Source organism: Vulpes vulpes, chromosome X (assembly GCF_048418805.1).
Source record: "Vulpes vulpes isolate BD-2025 chromosome X, VulVul3, whole genome shotgun sequence".
NCBI lineage: Eukaryota > Metazoa > Chordata > Mammalia > Carnivora > Canidae > Vulpes > Vulpes vulpes.
In genome coordinates this window covers 35,545,209-35,567,029 of record NC_132796.1, presented here as the reverse complement: position 1 = coordinate 35,567,029, position 21,821 = coordinate 35,545,209, and the positions used below count along the sequence as shown (strand labels likewise).

The following is a 21,821-nucleotide window of genomic DNA, read 5'->3' as shown; positions in this document are numbered from 1 at the left end:
ATCATAAATAAAATAAAAAAATTTAAAAAAAAAATAAATAAATAAAACAAAAGCAGCCACAGATAGTATATAAACGAATGAGCGTGCCTGTACACTAACAGAAGTTTGTTGAGGACAATAAAATGTAAATTTCATGTAATTTTCAGGAGCCACAAAATATTATTCTCTTGAAATCCGTCCCCCCTCCATTTAAAAATGTAAAAATCATCCTTGGCTCCTAGGCTGTACAAAATGAGGCAATGGGGTGAATTTGGGCTGTGTACTTAGTTTGTCAACTCCTGATGTGGCCTATACAACAAAGCATATTCCATTTAGAGAAAGAATGTTAATACACTCCATTATTGTCCAGCATATATTTTATGAACATTATACATATAAAAAAATTCTTACCTGGTGGCATAAGTTTCATAAGTACTCTTGCTCCATCTCTAAGAGGAGGCATATTTAGGCTGCTACCTAAGTCTGCAACTTGCCAAAGGAAAGAAATGTATCTGGGATGTAGTGACATTATCTAGAACACAAAACATACAACACATTTACCTATAAATTACATGTACCCTCAAAAAGAGCCAAGTAATTAATTTCCACACTTTTGCTTATGTCATTTCTACTGTCTCTAAAATGGCCTGCTTTACCCAACATTTCATCTGTAGAAATCCTTCATGATTCAGACTGAATTATATTATCCAAGCCATCTCCAGTAATTTCTGAGTGACAGCTCTATCATTATTTTATTTCTCTCATACATAAACGTTAGACTCCATACATGCCAAAGGCTATAATGGCTGTTAATACTTAAATTCCTAATCCTGTTATAGGGGCCAATTCTTCTGACACTGGAGTGGCTGGTTATTATCACAGCCATTAAAATTCTTCTGGGGAGGAGTGGAAGGAGAGGGTAAGGAAAGGAGGAGTCACTGTTTCTTGAGATACAAGGTATGTTAAGGACAAGTTGAGAAAGACTGCAGACATTTTCCTACAGAAACAGTTGTGAAGAAAGGATTTATTTCTGTGGTACAAATACAAAATACAGTGATATTTTTCTAAGTTTATATATTCAATAGTTGTAATTCAGTTGTAATAGATTAATTTTACGTAAATGTATTACTATATGTAATACTGTATCTAAAAGGAAATGTTTAAATTTCAACCAAGTTACAATCACCTTTCAGATCTATTCTGAAGTTGATGGTTAACTATGTAGTTATTTGTATTTTTCCACATTAAATTGTAAGCTTCTCAGAAAAAAAAAAAAAAACAAAAAACGAACTATTCTATATACACCTAGCCCTTCAGCAACGACTTTGAACTGCACAGGTTTACTTATATACATATTTTTTCCTTGCAAATACAATGCAGTATTGTAAATGTATTTTCTCTTCCTTATGAATTTCTTAGCATTTATTATGTAGATTACTTTATTTAAAAAAGTATATTATGCATATATCCAGTATATAATACAGTAAAAATGCAATAAATATACATATAACGTACAAAATATATGTGCAACTGATTATGTATTATTAAGGCTTCTGGTCAACACTAGGCTATGAGTAGTTAAATTTTGGGAGAGTTAAAAGGCATACTTGAATTTTCTACTTTGTGGGGGGGATGGTGAGGGGTAGGTGGTCGATATGAGGTCCAACTATATTTCCTTATTCTCAAAGAATCTATCATAATGCCTTGCCTACGGTAGCTCAAACCATCTACTTACCACCCCAGGCAAACAGCTTTCCACTTCTGGATTGGGACCATCACTGTAATGATTACCATGGTTTCCAGGAGATCCAGTTGAGGAATCAGAAGAGCTATCAGGGCTTGAAGGCATATTGGAACTTATTTGTGTAAGTTTGGCTGTAATTAGCTGAAAATAATATATACTAAGTTACTATCAAAGACAAGGTAAAATATGCACAACAGAAATTAGTAACATATCAACAAACCAAAAAACTATTGGCAGCACTTCAACAAATACAATTTACAGGTACTGCCTAACAATCAAATACTTTTGTTTTTAACGTGAGTCTTAGTGTTATAATCCAAATACCTAATAAAGAGCCTTACACAGAATAGAAGCTCAATTAACATTTACGGAGTGAACAGATGGGGCAAGATGGTGGAAGAGTAGGATCCCCAAGTCACCTGTCCCAACCAACTAACCTAGATAACTTTCAAATCATCCTGAAAACCTACGAATTTGGCCTGAGATTTAAAGAGAGAATACCTGGAATGCTACAGTGAGAAGAGTTCGTGCTTCTATCAAGGTAGGAAAACAGAAAAAAATAAAAATAAAAAAGCATCCAAGGGGGAGGGGGCCCCTGCAAGGAGCCAGGCTAAGGCCTGGTGTCGAGTGCCCCAAGGACAAGAAAACCCAGTCCCAGCGAAGCAGGAACTTTACTCTTGCAGGGAACTCGGGCAGGATCCCAGGAGGGGCAGTGATGGCCCCAGGCTCACCAGGGTCACTAACAGAGGAAAGGCGCCACAAACCGTGGGCTGAGCTCTGAGCTCCGTAAAGGGATGGAGCGAGTGCCCAGCAGGGTCAGGGAACAGCTCAGGCAGCGGCTCTGCGAGGAGGGGGCTGTGCGGCCCAGGGAGCACACAGGACAGCAGGGATGCTCCTGCCGCCGTGTGGTCCCAAGCTGTGCAGAGCAGTACCCCCGGCCACTGGAATGTCAGGCCCCTGCACACTGGGAGACTGCGGTGGTTGCTGCTGGAGCGGACTCCAGAGCTGGAGAGCTGGCCTCTGCCACTGTTGTTGTTCCTCATGGTGTCACCTTGTGCCTGGGACTGAGCAGGGTGCCAGGGAACAGGGGCCTTACAGGATAAATGGCTCCTACTGAACCATGCACCTAGCAGGGGCGGAGCAGCTCCCCCAGGTACACACACCTGAGAATCAAAACAGCAGAAGATCAGCTGCAAGGACAGGGGAAGAGCAAGTTCCTGACCAAGCACTGCAGGAAAGTTCCAGGGGAAGACTAGGGACGTACAGTATATAGAATCAGAGGATACCCCTCCTTGTTTTTTTGTTTGTCCCCCCTCTTTATTCTCTCTTTTTCCAGTACAATTTGTTTTTAGCCACTCTGCACTGAGCAAAAGGACTAGAAAGACGAACTCACCACAAAACAAAGAATCAGAAACAGTACTCTCTCCCACAGAGTTACAGAATTTGGATTACAATTCAAAGTCAGAAAGCCAATTTAGAAGCACAATTATAAAGCTACTGGTGACTCTGGAAAAAAGCATAAAGGATTCAAGAGACTGCATGACTGCAGAATTTAGATCTAATCAGGCCGAAAGTAAAAATCAATTAAATGAGATGCAATCGAAACTGGAGGTCCCAACGACGAGGGTTAATGAGGAAGAAGAGTGAGTGACATAGAAGACAAGTTGATGGCAGGGAAGGAAGCTGAGGAAAGAAGAGAAAAACAAAAGACGATGAGGAAAGGTTAAGGGAAATAAATGACAGGAAAAATCTACTTTAATTGGGGTTCCAGAGGGTGCCGAAAGGGACAGAGGACAAGAAAGTGTATTTGAACTAATCAGAGCTGAGAACTTCCCTAACTTGGGGAGGGAAACAGGCATTCAGCTCCAGGAGATAGAGAGATCCCCCCTAAAATCAATAAAAACTGTTCAACACCTCAAAATTTAATAATGAAACTTGCAAATTCCAAAGATAAACAGAAAATCCTTAAAGCAGCAAGAAACAAGAGACCCCTAACCTTTATGGGGAGAAGTATTAGGTTAACAGCAGACCTCTCCACAGAGACCTGGCAGGCCAGAAAGGGCTGGCAGGATATATTCAGGGTCATAAATGAGAATAACATGCAGCCAAGAATACTTTATCCAGCAAGGCTCTTATTCAGAATAGGAGAGATAAAGAACTTCCAAGATAGGCAGAAACTGAAAGAATATGTGACCACCAAACCAGCTCTGCAAGAAATATTAAGGGGGACTCTGTAAAAGAAAGAGGAAGTCCAAGGAAACAATCCACAAAAAAGGGACTGAATAGGTATTATGATGACACTAAATTCCTATCTTTCAATAGTAACTCTGAACGTGAATAGGCTTAATGACCCCCATCAAAAGGCACAGGGTTTCAGACTGGATATAAAAGCAAGACCCATCTATTTGCTGTTTACAATAGACAAATTTTAGACCTAAGGACACCTACAGCCTGAAAATAAAAGGTTGAAGAACCATGTACCATTCAAAGGGTCCTCAAAAGAAAGCAGGGGTAGCCATCCTCATAACAGATAAATTAAAGTTTATCTCAAAGACCAGAGTAAGAGATGAAGAGGGACACTATATCATACTTAAAGGATCTATCCAACAAGAGGACCTAACAATCTTGAATATTTATGCCCCTAAAGTGGAGCTGCCAAGTATATCAATTAATAACCAAAATAAAGACATACTTAGATAATACACTAATACTGGGAGACTTCAACACGGTGCTTTCTGTAAAGTACAGATCTAAGCACAACCTCTCAAAAGAAACAAGAGCTTTCAACGATACACTGGACCAGATGGAGTTCACAGAACTCATATGATCCTCTCAATAGATGCAGAGAAAGCATTTGACAAAATACAGCATCCATTGCTGACCAAAACTCTTCAGAGTGTAGGGATAGAGGGAGCATTCCTCAGCATCTTAAAAGCCATCTATGAAAAGCCCACAACAAATATCATTCTCAATGGGGAAACACTGAGAGCCTTTTCCCTCAGATCAGGAACAAGACAGGGATGTCCACCCTCACCACTGCTTTTCAACATAGTACTAGAAATCCTAGCCTCAGCAATCAGGCAACAAAAAGAAATAAAAGGCATTCAAATGGGCAAAGAAGAAGTCAAAGTCTCCCTCTTTGCAGATGACATGATACTGACCATAGAAAACCCAAAAGACTCCACCCCAAGATTGCTAGAACTCACACAGCAATTTGGCAGTGTGGCAGGATACAAAATCAATGCCCCGAAACCAGTGGCATTTCTATACACTAACAAGGAGACGGAAGAAAGAAATCAAGGAGTCAATCCCACTTATAATTGCACCCAAAAAGCATAAGATACCTAGGAATAAACCTAATCAAAGAGGTAAAGGATCTATACCCTGAAAACTACAGAATACTTCTGAGAGAAACTGAGGAAGACACAAAGAGATGGAAAAATATTCCATGCTCATGGATTGAAAGAGTTAATATTGTGAAAATGTCAATGTTACCCCGGGCAATTTACACATTTAATGCAATCTCTATCAAAATACCATGGACTTTCTACAGAGACTTGGAACAAATCATCTTAAGATTTGTGTGGAATCAGAAAAGACCCCAAATAGGCAGAGGAATATTAAAGAAGAAAACCAGAGCTGGCAACATCATAATGCCAGACCTGAATTTGTACTACAAAGCTGTGATCATCAAGACAGTGTGGTACTGGCACAGAAACAGACACATAGATCAAAGGAACAGAATCCAGAATCCAGAAGTGGACCCTCAATTCTATGGTCAATTAATATTCAACAAAGCAGGAAAGACTATCCACTTCCACTGGAAAAAAGACAGTCTCTTCAATAAATGCTGCTGGGACAATTGGACAGCCATGTGCAGAAGAATGAAACTAAACCATTCTCTTACACCAGACACAAACATAAACTCAAAATGGACGAAAGTTCTAAATGTGAGATAAGAATCCATCAAAATCCTAGAGGAGAACACAGGCAACACCCTTTTTGACCTTAGCCACAGGAACTTCTTGCAAGATACATCGATGAAGACAAGGGAAACAAAAGCAAAAATGAATTACTAGGACTTCATCAAGATAAAAAGCTTCTGCACAGCAAAAGAAAGAGTCAACAAAACTAAAAGACAACCTACAGAATGGGAGAAGATATTTGCAAATGACATATCAGATAAAGGTCTAGTTTCCAAGTTCTATAAAGAACTTATTAAACTCAACACCCAAGAACAAACAATCCAATCATGAAATGGGCAAAAGACATGAACAGAAATTTCACAGAGGAAGACACAGACATGGCCAACAAGCACATGAGAAAATGCTCCGCATCACTTGCCATCAGGGAAATGCAAATCAAAACCACAATGAGATGCCACCTCACACCAGCGAGAATGGGGAAAATTAACAAGACGGGAAACAAAAAATGTTGGGAGAGGATGTGGAGAAAGGGGAACCCTCCTGCCCTGTTGGTGGGAATGGGAACTGGTACAGCCACTCTGGAAAACTGTGTGGAGGTTCCTCAAAGAGTTAAAAATAGAGCTACCCTACGACCCAGCAATTGCACTGCTGGGGATTTACCCTAAAGATACAGATGCAGCGAAACGCCAGAACACCTGCACCCCAATGTTTATAGCAGCAATGTCCACAATAGCCAAAATGTGGAAGGAGCCTCAGTGTCCACTGAAAGATGAGTGGATAAAGATTGTACATGTATATGTATATATTGTATATGTATACAATGGAATATTACTCAGCCAGAAACGACAAATACCCACCATTTGTTTTGACGTGGATGGAACTGGAGGGTATTATACAGAGTGAAATAAGTCAACAGGAGAAGGACAAACATTATATGGTCTCATTCATTTGGGGAATATAAAAAATAGTGAAAGGGAATGGAAGGGAAAGGAGAGAAAATGAGTGAAAATATCAGTGAGGATGAGAAAACATGAGACACACCTAACTCTGGGAAATGAACAAAGGGTAGTGGAAAGGGAGGTGGGCGGGTGGGGTTGGGGTGACTGGGTAACGGGCACTGAGGGGGGCAGTTGGCGGGATGAGCACTGGGTGTCATGCTATATGCTGGCAAATTGAACTCCAATAAAAAAATAATAAATAATAAAGAACATTTATGGAGTGAAATGTTTACCAGTGAGATGAAAAAATAGTCTCCATTTGACATTCTTGAAAAGTTTGGTAATCATAGATACTTACTGATTTATCTTTTAAGTTTAATTGTCCGATCAACTTTCTGTCATCTGCAGGATCTATCAGTTCACCGCCTACAAAGAGCTCAATTTTTGTATGGGCTACATTGGCTTTAATACGATTGAGAATGTATCGTCGTACTGAACCAATCGTATCATTTGTATGAGACCACACATCCAAGTCATCAACTTGTCTGCCCTGGTTTGGAAATCGAACTATAAAAGAGAGGTGTTTACCACGGAAAGCTCTGGAGGGGGAAAAAAAAAAAAATCTTAGCAGATTTTTATTATCTTCTTGCAAGGAAAATTAAGCTAGGTATTTAATGTTGAATATTTTCTCATTAAAAAAGAGAAAGCGAACTAAGGATACTTATTTTTAGGACCTTGAAAATCAAAATATATTGCCTTTTAATTACAAATATTTTAAGTGATCTTCAAAATACAACAATCATTTTCCAGTTATTCTTGTACCTATACTTGCAGAAAATGAGATGTCTAAAGAAATTAAATCAGAGATCTGAGTTAATACTCTTATTTTAATGTCATAAAAGTACAACTCATTAAGGCTATTTTTTTAAAAAAAATTTTTATTTATTTATTCATGAAAGGCAGAGAGAGAGAGAGAGAGAGAGAGAAAGAAAGAGAAAAAGAAGACACAGGCAGGGATCCCTGGGTGGCACAGCGGTTTGGCGCCTGCCTTTGGCCCAGGGCGCGATCCTGGAGACCCAGGATCGAATCCCACGTTGGGCTCCCGGTGCATGGAGCCTGCTTCTCCCTCTGCCTATGTCTCTGCCTCTCTCTCTCTGTGACTATCATAAATAAATAAAAATTAAAAAAAAAAAAAAAAAAAGAAGACACAGGCAGAGGGAGAAGCAGGCTCCTTGCAGGGAGCCTGACGTGGGACTCAATCCCGGGACTCCAGGATCACTCCCTGGGCCAAAGGCAGGCGCTAAACCACTGAGCCATCCAGGGATCCCCCATTAAGGCTATTTTTATATGTGAAAGATAAACTTTAGCTTGATATTATTAACAAAAATGCAAATATGGAAAGTTTTTCTGAAAAATTGTTCTTTTCAAACTTCACACCCCAAATAATATTTGACAATATCTTGTTATAGGTAAGATACAACTAAAAATTATATTCAAGAAGCAACTTTATATAATTTTAGAATGAGCAAGGAAAACTCTTAAATAATGATAGCATTCATTCTATAAACAGATCATTTGGAAGTATTTAGATCATTTGGAAGTACTTCTTGCTATATCAGCTGTTAAAAGCAGCTCTTAAGAGTTTTTTCCAATTATTCTCCAATCTCTTGTGCGATTAACTATATAAACGAATGTCATCAAAATACTTCAACTGCATACTGATCCTTGGGAACACTTAACAGGTACAAAAGTCAACGGCAAAAAGAGAGAGAGAGAGAGAAAGAAAACTAAATGCTCTAACAAAACAACAAGCAAAAACTGTATCCTGTAAAAAAAAAAAAGGTCTAAGAAATACCAAATAATTAGTGGATCAGTTATTCACAAACCTTGACATAGGTAGAATTGTTCTTTCCTCGTGATAATCACTGTCACATTCATTTATGTACTCCCTTAACACAGTTAATACACGAACCATTCGAACAGCTTCCTGCCTTGCACAATTAATACTGTCTTTGTCACCATCCAAGACACACAACGTGTCATAAGAGGCTTTCAAACGATCAAAGCAAGACTGAATGAAGTCTTCATGGATCACCACCTACAAATAATGGGCCAAATAAAGACAGTCCAAGATGCTTTAAAATGTAAAAAAAAAAAAAAAAAAAAAAAAAAAAAATACACATAAAAACAATAATTCAATTAAAGATGGCAATAACTACTTTAAAGATAGCTCTCAACTGCAATCATATTTCACCAAAGTCTATACTGATAATAAAACATACTATGTTTTGTCAAGGGAAGCTATGGTTATGTAAGTTAACAAGTATGAACTTCAGAGTAGGTTGTAGAATCAAAATAAATTCAGTTGAAATCTCATGCCATAATTATACGCAAAATAATCACTTCACATAATTATCAAGATTCATTTGGACAGCATTTTATATAATGGAGATACAGACTAAATATTTTAGATAGATCGATGGATTTTTAACTCCATGCCCAACATGGAGCAACACAAGGGTCGAACTCACGACCCTGAGATCAAGAGTCCGATGCTCAACCAAATGAGCCACCCAGGTGCCCCTTTTGCTATGTTTTTAAAAGGAGTTGAAACAAAACAATTTAGTTATTTCAGAATTGAAGAAAAAATTCTTTTAAGCGATAGAGTTCTTTAATAAGAATTCTAATTTGTGGAAGTTTTAGTGGATGTCAATCCTCACCTGATTGACCTGTAGCCTCGGACCAAGGTTTGTATATATCTCTTTAAGGAGATCTATAGCTCTGCTGGCAATATCATCATTACTTTGAATCACAACCTAGGTTCAAACAGATTCAAGTGTAAATAACTTTCATGAAATATTTTAGTTGGACATTTCAAACTATTCCCTCGGTTATTTTCAACACTGTACTCTATAATTTGGGGATATATTTGATAATCAAGCAAATCAAGTAAAATTAAGTGAGAAAATAGACCAAAAAAAGAGTAATAAAATGCAAAATTCTAGTCTTTGAATAAAGCAATTTGTTTAAGAATGGAAGGCACATATTACTAACAATAAAATACACTTTGACCAGTTATTAACCCTGTAAATTGACACCTTGGTAACCAAGTTGTCAGACACTGAAGGAGAAATTCAAATTATTTAAAAAGAAATAAATATAAAAAATAATTTAGCAAAAAGAGCTGTCCTACAACTTCCATTTCTATAGATCTTTATCATTCATCTAATCTTCTTTTTTTTTTTTTTTTAAAGATTTCGTTCATTTATTTATGAGAGACACAGAGACACAGGCAGAGGGAGAAGCAGGTTCCATACAGGGAGCCTGATGTGGGACTCCATCCCAGGACTCTAGGATCACACCCTTGGCCGAAGGCAGGTGCTCAACTGCTGAGCCACCAAGGGATCCCCTCACTCATCTAATTCTGCTGAGGGCCTTCAAACTATGTGCAGAACTCTAGGGGGTTGAGGAAGTGATTTAAGGTTGACCTCTATGTAGGCTTCAGAAGAGGGAAGCCTGAGCAACCTGGGTCACTCAGCTGTTTGGCGCCGCCTTCAGCCCAGGGTGTGATCCTGGAGACCTGGGATCGAGTCCCACATTGAGTCCCACATCGGGCTCCCTGCGTGGAGCCTGCTTCTCCCTCTGCCTGTGTCTGTTCCTCTCTCTCTCTCTCTCTCTCTCATGAATAAATTTAAAAATCTTAAAAAAAAAAAAAAAAAAAGAGGGAAGGCTGTGAAGCACAGGGAGAAGGAGCAGAAAAAAATCCACAAAACCAAAGAACTCCTTGCCCCAAAAGAAAGGTTCTTTCTTCTCTAACTAGTTTTATATTTTGTAGTACTGTATAAATTTTTATTTTTAAAAAGGGTTCTGGCTGTTTGAAAATGTTGAAAACCACTTAATGAAAAAGTCTAAATAACTGAATGACACAGTAAGCAGTCCATGGTTTGCAGAAAAGTATATCCAAAAAACAATATAGACTGCCGCGAATGGTTATATTTTCAAAGATAGAAATAATTACTACTATATTGCCGCGATGCGGACAAACCTTGAGGCCATTATGCTAAATGCAGTAAGTTTAGAGAAAGACAAATATTATATGATCTCATTTGTATGTGGTATCTAAAAAGAAAACACTGAATTCAGATACACACTGGTGGTTACCAAAGGCAAGGAAGGGATGGACAAAATGCGTGAAGGTGGCCAAGAGATACAAACTTCCACATATAAATAAGTACTGAAGATGTAATTTACAACATGGTGACTATAGTTAATCATATTGTACTGCATGCTTGAAAGTTGCTGTCAGACTTTTTTTTCATCATAAGAAAAAAATTCTAATGATATGTGGTGATGATGGATGTTAATTAATTAGGCTTACTGGAAAAAAAATTAGGCTTACTGGGGTGATCATTTCACAATATATACAAATATGAAATCATTATGTTGTGCACCTGAAAGTAATATAATGTGTCAATTTAATCTCAATTAAAGAACATATATACATATTAGTACTAAAAAAGGTGGAAAAATTAAACAGACGGTAATATTTTACTCCCTAAAGTGTTTAAAAACATCACACGTTAAAACAGTGCCAATAAAGTATACATTTGTAATTCATTCTAAGTAGTCTTCTTTTCTGTCCTGTTTTAGCATTGCATGAATAACACAAAATTAACACCAAATGAGAACAGATCTATACTGAATGAAAAAAGGAAAGAACAGTTAACTTCCATAGAGAGGCATGAAGAATTTGTATGGTTAGTATATTTCTAAACACATCTGGAATGGACAGATTCGAAGCTGAGACAAAAAGATCATCAATTGCGGGGGTTGGTGGAAGGGAGAGAAGAAAAAAACCCTAATGACAAATGACCCCGTAAGATAAAGATGAACTATACTACCTACTAGGGAGAGCACCAGGACAGCAGATGTACATAATTAATATGCAAAATCGCGACCCCTTAGCTATTTGCAAAATATCATCAGTAAGAGTGTATCAAGTTTCCACTTTTCACTTACCCTCCAAAGGTAGTCTAATCCTATTAACTCCAAATCATCCATCATATATGCTCTCCTTTTTGCTACTAGTTTTCCTTCTCGACAATTCACAGCTTTGAAGAATCGCTCAAAACATTTCATTCCATTTTCAGTTAATAGGGAAGGATCAAGTTGAAGCACATTGCTTTCAAAGAAGTCTTTATTAATATCAGGATCCAAATCTGGTTCATCCCCCATCAACTTGGAATACCACTTAAAACAGGCTTCACGATCACAAAGGTACACTGCATTTTCTGCTAAGCATTTCCATATTTGCTTTGCCTGAGGAGCACACAGCCACAGTTGGCCATCCTTCAATAAAAATCTTGGAAAAACAAAAAATGAGCAATTAGATCTATATAACTTTTACCATGAAAGGCAAACTATCAATAAATGCAGGAATAATCTGTCACAATTCTACTTTTACAGGTAAAACGATGTCAGTTCTTATTGACATCTTACCAAACTTATTTCTCAATTTTTGTTTTGTAGTAAAAATAACTAAATAATTTGGTATTAATTTATTCATTGAATAAGCATGTATTGGACGCCCTGAATGTGCCAGGAACTCCATTAGGTGACGGCCTAAACCAAATAAAAATTTGTTTTCTGAACTTAAGCAGTTTGGTTTTTGAAACCAGTCATTGCAAAACTTTATTTAATGGGTTGAGTTTTACCATTCCGCTTCTATAGCATCATCGGAAAATGAGGTGATCTCCAAGTGACTTTCACAGACAACCATTTCATTAATTTAAATCAAAATTTCTTAAGTTTTAATGCTTTCTGATGTTCTAATACGCATTACTCCATACCTCGCCACATTGAACAGAACAGACTACATAGGATTTAACTTTCTCTGCCAATCTTTAATAGGATGCTTATCAATGATTCAGTGATGCTTTCTGGGGTCGTCTTCATTTTGTGAATGTTGGTTATTAAGACAATGAAGGTGAATTTTGTTACAGCTACAGTCTCTTCTATGAACTCTGTATTTCTTTTAGCATTCCTCCACCCACCCTGTCTGCCCTATCAGTGAATAACAGGAAAAGAGAAAACTTCAGTTTGTTCTGAATAATAGCAGAGAATTTCTAGCTTACTTAACAATGGTTCCACACCCAGTAAAGGAGTAAAGTGAATGTATTTCATGTCAGTGGGTTCCCTCATTATTTCTAAGTATTTTGGGATCCCTATCCTAGGTTCTTTGATGTTTTAAAAGAATTGCTGAGCTTTAAGATTTCTAGCACCTAGTCCTACCTAACCCTGTTACCTCTAATTTACAGATGATATGAAATGTCCTCCATGGTAACATGCATTTGTTTTTCAAGCTTGTTTTTAAATACAATAGCAGAAAACTTTCTTCAAGCAAAAATTCCATTTCAAAGTCCAATGTATAAAATACAAGTGGGGCTGCCCCAGTTGTTGGAAGGAGGAAAGAAAGGAGAAATGGGGATCAGATCTCCATTGCTTGTTTAGAAATCTTGAAGGAAACTCCTTAGAAGCCCTAAGGATCCAAGACAGATTTACAAAAATCACTGCCTAATATAAAGAGCATAGTCCTTGAAGTCAGATCTAGAGGAGCAGCGCAACGCCAGTCAATATTGGCTGTGAGATTTCAAAGAAGCTAGTTTAATCCATGCCGATCTCCATTTTCTTTTTAATCAAATGGGGAGAATACCTGCCTTCTGCATGGTTATGAGGATTAAATGTGAAGTGTCTAACACAGGCCAAGTAATACAGTAAGTAAAGTTAAGATTCTTTTCCCCTGTGTTGCTATAGGTCATGTAGATAGGCACTAATAGAGTATGGAGTAGAATAGATCCTGTGATTCCAAACTTGAAGATAGTAGAACTCATAACCATTTTTCTGTTCTAGGAAACCTAAGGGATACAACACACACCAATCAGTAACAGTGGCTCACTAAGGCAGTGATTCTCGATCTGGAGAGGTAGGAGCTTCTTCCAGGTGGTTAAAAATCAAAACACACACAGAAAAAAACATTTCATTTTCAACAAAAGCCAAATTTCTTAAAATCTGGTGGCTGAAGTTTTTCAAGTTAAGAGAATTATTTAACTATTTATATAAAAAATTACTATTTATATAAATGTTTCCCAGTAAATCAACACATAGTTCAATAAACAAGTCCATAATTAACTCAGCTCAGGAGAAAATCCCCCAATGTATCAAAATAATAAATCCAATAGATTTCTCAAAACATTGACAATCTGGGCATTTCTCTTAGCACACTCAGAAACTGAATAAGCACCTCTATAGTACGTGGTTTCTGAATTCACAAGAAACCGATCATAAAATTTTTTTAACAATTTCAAATCTGTTAGGTGTATAATCATTAAAAAATAATTATCACTGAGCAAATTCAAATTCAGGCTGGGACAAATTTAGCTTTGGCCAAAAGGGATAACCTCTTTGCCTCATCCCCATCAGAATAATGTTATTCCCACATTCAAATCTCCTTTGTCACGTACTCCTAAGATAAATCAGGCAGCAGTGGATGCAAACCACTCTTTTGAGGTGTTGAGCCAGTAGCCCTTTGTCTCCATTTCCTTATGGTCTAGGATACCAGTACTAAGGTCAGTAGAGTTCTCCAGCAGGTTGTGTCAAAATACAGAAATTTAATCATTAAACTTATTTTTAGCAAAAATAAGAAGGACAAAAGTATATACAAAAATCTTAAAATGTGTTCTCTTCAAACATTGAAAAGAAGTTAAAACTTAGCCAATAATTTCAAAGTATTACATCATAAACACATAGGGAAATGACCTTTGACTTTTAGGTAATCAATCATTTCCTTGTGAGAAAATTAAATGTGGCAGGCAAAAGGTCACCTAAAAAAGACTTAACTATACAGCACATTAACTAAGCATTCTTTATCTGTGTCTTAAAGAGAGCAACACTGATGGTTTAAAACAAACCTAAGGAAGTTAAGCCGTTCCTGGACTTCTTGCACATGACTATATCTACTTCCCAGCCTCACAGTTTGTGGGTCATAGTCTTCATGATCTACAAATTAAGAAAAATCACGCATTATACACATGGATATCCACTGCTGGCTTTAACCAAAGGTAATTAAGTCAGTTGAAATGTCATTAATTCTTTATTAAAAGGCAACCTAATGTTTACTAATTATTGATGGTTTCTACCCATCTATTTTCCCTAAAATACGAACTTTTTACATAACCAAAAAAATAAAAGTGTTAAACATGCTGTCAAAAATAATTATTCATAGCCTATCTGCACTATCTTTATACACAACGAAGCAATTTTTGTTTATAGCCTAAAATTGACCTGAGTGGTCTGTGAACATGAACTACCATGACAAAATTTTTCCGATTTCCTGTTATACTGAAAACTGTCTTCATAGAGAAAAAAAGTTATGTAAAAAGTATATGTTGTCAATTTTTACCTATTGACACAAGGGTAACACAAGATGCTATTCTGTAACTAAGTTATCATAGTTATCAGCAATAAGCAATAACTTGTTGTTAAGTCTAGAACGTCTCAGAAATTCAAGAAAACCTACCTCTCCATCATAACCATGTGTATAGGTATGGGTCACTAAACCTAACTTAATCTGTAAATTCTTTCTTAAAGAAGAAAAAAAAAAAAAAAAAGAGGGAGTCTGGGTGGCTTAGTCAGTTAAACAACTGACTTTTGATTTCAGCTCAGGTCTTGATCTCAGGGAGCTGGGACTGAGCCCAGCCTCAGACTCCTTGATCAGCTCAGAGTCTCTCCCTCTGTCCCTCCCCCCACTTGATTGCACATGAGTTTTCTCTCTACAAATTAATAAATAAAAAGCTTTAAAAATCAAATAAAAGAAAAAGAGGGTGCCTAGGAGGGACCACTCGGTTGAGAGTCTGACTCTTGGTTCTGGCTCAGGTCAGTCAGTCATCAAGGTTGTGGGATTCAGCCCCATGTTGGGCTCTGTGCTCAGTGTGGATGGAGTCTGCTTGAGATTCTCTCCCTCTCCTCCTACTTATGATTGCGCTCTCTCAAATGAATAAATCTTTGAGAAAATAAAAAAAGAAGAGAAAAAGAGCGCTATCAAATTCTTTGGTTTTACTTCCATTACAGTATACAATGGATGGAAAAGCCTCAGTATTTGCTACGAAAGACCACAGCAAAACATCTTAAAAAGGACTTACTGTCCTAAAAATACCATGGACAGTGGCTTTCGTACTGTGAAATCACCAATTTAATGGGAAAAAGCAGCAGGACATGGAAATGGCACTAAAGAGACATGAAGCAAATTCCCTGATAATGCCATCAACCATGAGAAAATCACTGACCCTTCTTCCAGAAAGTTGTACCAAGTTATGGAAGAATGAGAAATTGTGTGATTTCCCTTTAGTATTAATTACTGATCAATTAATACCAGATCATGGACTTTATGGTATGTGTGCTACCACCAGAGAATACCAATTATATGAGACCTTTCAGAAGTAAGTCCTAAACACATACTCTCTACATCCTTGACAGTCAATTTCATTAGGGCTGAGGACTTTATTTTTTTATTTTTTAAAGACTTTTATTTATTTACTCATGAGAGACATACAGAGAGAGGCAAAGACACAGGCAGAGGGAGAAGCAGACTCCATGCAGGAAGGCCAACGTGGGACTCAATCCTGGGTCTCCAGGACCATGCCCTGGGCTGAAGGCGGCGCTAAACTGCTGAGCCACCTGGGCTGCCCCAGAATATCAAATTCTAATCAACTATGTAGATCTTTTTTTTTTTTTTTTTTTTTAAAGAGGGAGAAAGAGAAGGGGGGAGGGACAGAAGAAAGATGACAGAGCATCTTGAATAGGCTCCACACCCAGCATGGAGCAGCTCAACATGGGGCTAGATCTCTCAATCACAAGTTCATGACCTGAGCTGATATCAAGAATTGGATGCTTAACTGACTGAGCCACCCAGGCACCCCAAAATTTTCCTTATCAAAGAATCTGTGCTTAGGTATCTGAATAATCAATGGACTTCAGTTACCTTTTAAAAAACGTTAACAAGTAGTTTATGCATAGCTTTGTTTACTTATCATGTTCTTTTGTAGGGGAAATTTTAAATTTTAGTAATTTCAACCTTAAGTTTTAAAAAGAACGTAAGAATTCCTTTATCACCTTCACCCCATTCACCAGCTGCTGACAACCTGACCCATTTGCTTCATTAGTTGCTACATATATAAAATTTTCCTAAATTATTTGAGTCAGTTGAAGACATTGCTCTTTACCCCTGAATACTCAAGTATTTCCAAATAATGAAGACACTTGCTTATATAACCACATTAACAATTGTCAAATTAATACTTATATGGTACTAAAGTTAACTTTCATCACTTGGTTAATATGGTTCCAGTAAGTTACTACACTATAAAGTTACCATTTTTCTTTTAATAATCTATAAGTAATTAGTGGGGAGAGACCTGCAGACTATATAAGTGTCTTGCTTCTTACCGAACTTTTATACTAGGTTTAGTATCCCCACCTCTTTTTTATTTACATACCAGGAATTTATCAATAACTAGGACCCTGGATGCCTGGCTGGCTCACCTGGTAGAACATGTGACTCTTGATCTTGGGGACCTAAATTTGAGCTCCACAGTGGGCATGGAGCCCACTTTAAAAAAAACAGTAACAACAAAAAACTAGGAAACTGAACACAGGAAAAACTTTGAAAATCCTTAACGAATATCAAACAATAATCAAGAAAAGTCAAGAAGTAAGAAGATCCATAAATGCTAAATAGGAAGAGAGAGACATTACACTTAGCTACAGAACAGCTTTTGGGTTTGGGTTGTCAGAACATCAACAGGATAGTTGGTGGTTTTTCTTGTTCAGTCTAAATACTGTGATTCGTTAGTAGTCAAAGATATTCCATTTTTAACTCCATTATCAGCAATAAATTTAACGATTTATTTCTATTAATTACATTCCACTGATACATAATCTATTCTGATGTCAGTACCACACTGTCTTGATTATGGTTATTTTGCATTAAGTTTTGAGTCCAGAAAGTATTATAGGTCAGCCAACTTTAGTTTTCATCAAGACCGTCTTGGCTATTACCATTTCTGGGATCAGCATGCCAACTTCTATAAAAAGAAAGTTTGGATTTTTATAGGGATTGTGTTAAATCTATAGATCAACTTGCAGAGCGCTGTGACCTTAACAATTTTAACTGTTCCAATTCGGTGAACCTGGTCTGTCTCTCCATTTAGATCTTTAACTTCTTTCAACAATATTACTCTGTAGTTTAATATGTACAAGTTTTGGGACACCTGGGTGGCTTAGCAGATGGTCAAATCTGCCTTCAGACCAGCACATGATCCTGGAGTCCCGGGATCGAGTCCTTCATCGGGCTCCCTGCCTATGTCTCTGCTTCTCTCTCATGAAAAAAATCTTTTAAAAAATAAATAAATGTACAAGTTTTGGGGGCAGCTTAGCTGGCTTAGTGGAGTGTGAGACTCTTGATCTCAGGGTTGTGTATTTGAGTCACATATTGGGTGCAGAGATTACTTTAAAAAATAGTAATATATGTTTTATACTTTTGGTTCAATTCATTCTTAAATGTTTCGTTTTTATAAAGCTATTATAAATAAAATTATTTCTTAATTTTCAGGTTGATTCTTGTTGAGCATACAGATATACAAATGACATTTATATAGTGATCTTAATTCCTGTAATCTAGTTTTAATAAATTTTAGGGATTTCCTTAGGATTTCTATGTACAGATGTTTTCTGTTATAAGATATGCTTTTTCCAATGTGGATGTTTTTCTTGCCTCGTTGCTCAGGCCAGCACTGCCATAGAATGTTAAATAGGAGGACTAGCATGGACATCTTAGTCTCACTCTTGATGCTAAGGGGAAAGCAGCCAGTTTTCCACCATTAAGTGAGATTAACTGTGAGATCTTTGAGATGTCCTTTATCAGGTTGATACCGTCTATTCCTACTTTGTTGAATGATTTCAAAATGAAAGATGTTGAATTTTGTCAAACGCCTTTCCTTCATGTACAAGATTACCTAAGTTTTGATCATTTATTAATATGATGTATCACAATGGCATCAAACCAACTTTATGTTCCAGAGATACATTCCAATTAGTTACAATAAATAATCTTTTTCTTTTTTAAAATTTTTAAGTATTCTCCACATCCAATGTGGGGCTTGAACTCAAAGCTCAAAATCAACAGTTGCATGCTCTTTTGACTGAGTCAGCAAGGCGCCTCCATAATCCTATTCAGTATGTTGTTAAATTTGGTTTACTTATTTCTTAGGGGGAGGGGGTTGAATCTATACTCAAAAGATATTGGTCTATAGTTTTCTGATGTCTTTGTATTATATTGGCATCAGGGTAATAAGAGCTTCATAGAAGGAATGTTCCTTAATTTTTTGGGAAGATTTAGAAGGTCCAGTAGTAATTCTTCTTTAACTGTTCAGCAAAATTCACTAACGAAACCATATGGTCCTGGAATTTCTTTGTGCTAATTTGCTTGGTTATTAATACACTCCTTTTACTTGATAGGAGTCTAACTTTTTAACAATTCCTTCAATTTCAGTATTTTGGTATTCTCATATTTGTTCCTAAGATCACTAATGGTATCCTCTCACTTCTGATTTTTTATAATTGAGTCTTATTTTCTTAGCCTAGCTCAAGTTTTGTCAATTTTGCTGATCTTTTCAAAAATCTAACTTTCAGTTTCATTGATTTACTCTCTCTTATCTTACTTGATTTCTCCTCTAATAATCTTCATTATTTCCTTCCTTTCTTCTTTGGGTTTAGTTTGCTCTTTTCTAGTTTCTGAAAGTTACGGATTTTCTAACTTTCTTTTTTATAATAAACATTTGGAGGTACAAATTTCTTAGTAACTTTCCCCATATTTTGGGATTTTGTTTTCATTCATCTCAGTATATTCTCATTTCATAGTTATCATTGCTTCTTTGACCCGTTCTTTGAGCATATACTTAAACACATACTTGTGAAATCACCAATTTCCTTTTTTATTTATAGTTTAATTCAATTGTGGACAAAACCCCTACCTTGTAAGATTTCAAAACTTTAGGTTATTAAGGCTTGCTGATGGCCCAGAATACGGTCTGTCCTGCAGAATATTCTATTTACACTTACAAATGTACAATAGCTGTTGCTGGATAGAGTATTCCAAAGATACTTGTGATATACGGATTACTGGTTTATGGTGTTCTAAAGTTTGACAGGCATACTTTGGAGATATTACAAGTTTGGTTCCAGGCCCCCAAAACAAAGCAAGTATTGCAATAAAGTGAGTCAAATGAAGTTCTTGGCTTTCCAGTGCATCTGAAAGTTATTCTGTATTAGAATCAACTAAGCAGAAGCATTAGGTCTTAAAAAACAATGCAAATACCTTAATTTAAAAACAATTTATCGCTAAAAAGTACTAATCATCTGAGCATTTGGCAAGTCATAATCATCACAGTTCACCTTAACAAGTACAATGAAAGAGTTTGAAATACTGTAAGAATTACTAAAATGTGAGAGACATGAAGTGAGCAAATGTTATTGGAAAAATAGCAGCGATAGAAGTGCTTGATGCAGACTTGTCACAAACCTTCAATTTGTAAAGTATACAATTATCTTTAAAGAGCAATGAAATAAGGTATGCCTGTATTCTCCCCCACTCCACCCCCCCACCCCCCCCCCCGGGCTTTGAATTACAGTCTGGTGTTACTTACTGTCAGCCTAATTACTCCCTTTAGCATTTCTTGCAGGGCAAGTCTGCTAACAATAAATGCTCAGTATTTATCTGGGAATGTCTTTATTTTGCCTTTATTTTTTAAAGATAGGTTTGATTCTTAGGTCCCTCCACTGCCCCATCACTTCACATAAATTATCCTAATGCCTCCTGGTCTCCAGTGTTCTAAAAAAGAAGTGGTTAATTTTATAGAGGTTTCCTTGTGAAGTCATTTTTCTTTTACTTCCTTCAAAATTTCTTAGAACTATGATATGCCTGCATCCAGGTCTAATTTTAACTTACTTGGAATTCTTTAAGGTTCTTGTATGTTTAAGGTCTGTCTCTCACTGAAATCTAGATGTCTTCAGTGATTATGTCCTTTTCTGGTCTCTATTCTCTCCCCGCGTATCCTTCCAGCACACTCATTTTTTTTTTTTTTAAGATTTTATTTACTTATTCATGAAAGAGAGAGAGAGAGAGAGAGGGAGAGAAAGAGAGAGAGAGAGAGAGAGAGGCAGAAACATAGGCAGAGGGAGAAGCAGGCTCCCTGCGGGGAACCTAATGCGGTACTCCATCCTAGGACCCTAGCATCACGCCCTGAACTAAAGGCAGATGTTCAACCACTGAGCCACCCAGGCATCTTCCCAACCCCCATACTCTCATTACATGTAGGCTGGTACTCTTTTAATGCTGTCCTGTATTTCTCGAAGACTCCATTCATTTTTCTTTATCCCTTCTTCACTGTTCTTCAGATTGCATAATTTCTATTGCTCAATCTTCAAGTTCAGAGATTGATTCTTCGTTCAGCTCAAATCTACTGTTCAGCCCTTGAGGCAAATTTTTCATTTTGGGTACTATAGTTTTTAACTCCAGAATTTCCATTTGATTCTCTTTTTAAGAAAAGACTCTATTTTGTTATTGCTATTCTCAATGAAAACTATCATGATACTTCCCCCTTTAATTCTTTAGACAAGTTCACACAGCTCCTTGAGCATATCTGCAATAACTTCTTTCAAGTCTTTGTCTACAGAATCTACCCATAATATGGGCCTTTTCAGAGGCAGTTTCTATGGTCTGTGTATGTATGGGTGACACCTTTAATTTTTTTTTTTTTTTTTTTGTGGAAATCTGGGTATTTAACAGTTAGTAGCAACCTGAATACTGACACCACCCACTCACTCCCTGAGTTGTTGTTGTTTCCTTGGTTGTTTAGTGACTAGGGTGAACTAACTCTAAGAAGTCTATCTCATCCACAGTGTTTCTCCTTGTTTTTACCTTTCAGCCTTGCCACCTGTAGACTGTTCTTGGTTCAGCATTAGCCCCTTAGTGGCCAAAGGCTGTAATTAAATCCCCTTGGCTAGTTAAATTATTACCCTTTGCCAGTGGATGAAGTATGGCTTGGATACTATCATTGTAGTTCAAGTAGTTTTTTGTCTCACATTCAGTCAAGGGCTAGTAGTAGGTGGGAGGTTTTCTTC

The 21,821-nt window shown here is 37.0% G+C and overlaps 1 protein-coding gene across 9 annotated transcripts in view; it reads right to left on the bottom strand.

Annotated features, from left to right (window-relative positions):
- Positions 1 to 21,821, bottom strand: part of USP9X (ubiquitin specific peptidase 9 X-linked) — a 482,011-nt gene that overhangs the window by 57,160 nt on the left and 403,030 nt on the right. For all 9 annotated transcript variants that reach the window (XM_072744845.1, XM_072744840.1, XM_072744842.1 and 6 more), the window contains 7 exons: positions 14,555 to 14,642; positions 11,607 to 11,949; positions 9,308 to 9,403; positions 8,474 to 8,685; positions 6,946 to 7,186; positions 1,715 to 1,864; positions 391 to 511 (listed from right to left, as the gene is read on the bottom strand). In XM_072744845.1, coding sequence (XP_072600946.1) covers positions 391 to 511; positions 1,715 to 1,864; positions 6,946 to 7,186; positions 8,474 to 8,685; positions 9,308 to 9,403; positions 11,607 to 11,949; positions 14,555 to 14,642 — 1,251 coding nt within the window. The remainder of the gene's footprint in view (positions 1 to 390; positions 512 to 1,714; positions 1,865 to 6,945; positions 7,187 to 8,473; positions 8,686 to 9,307; positions 9,404 to 11,606; positions 11,950 to 14,554; positions 14,643 to 21,821) is intronic.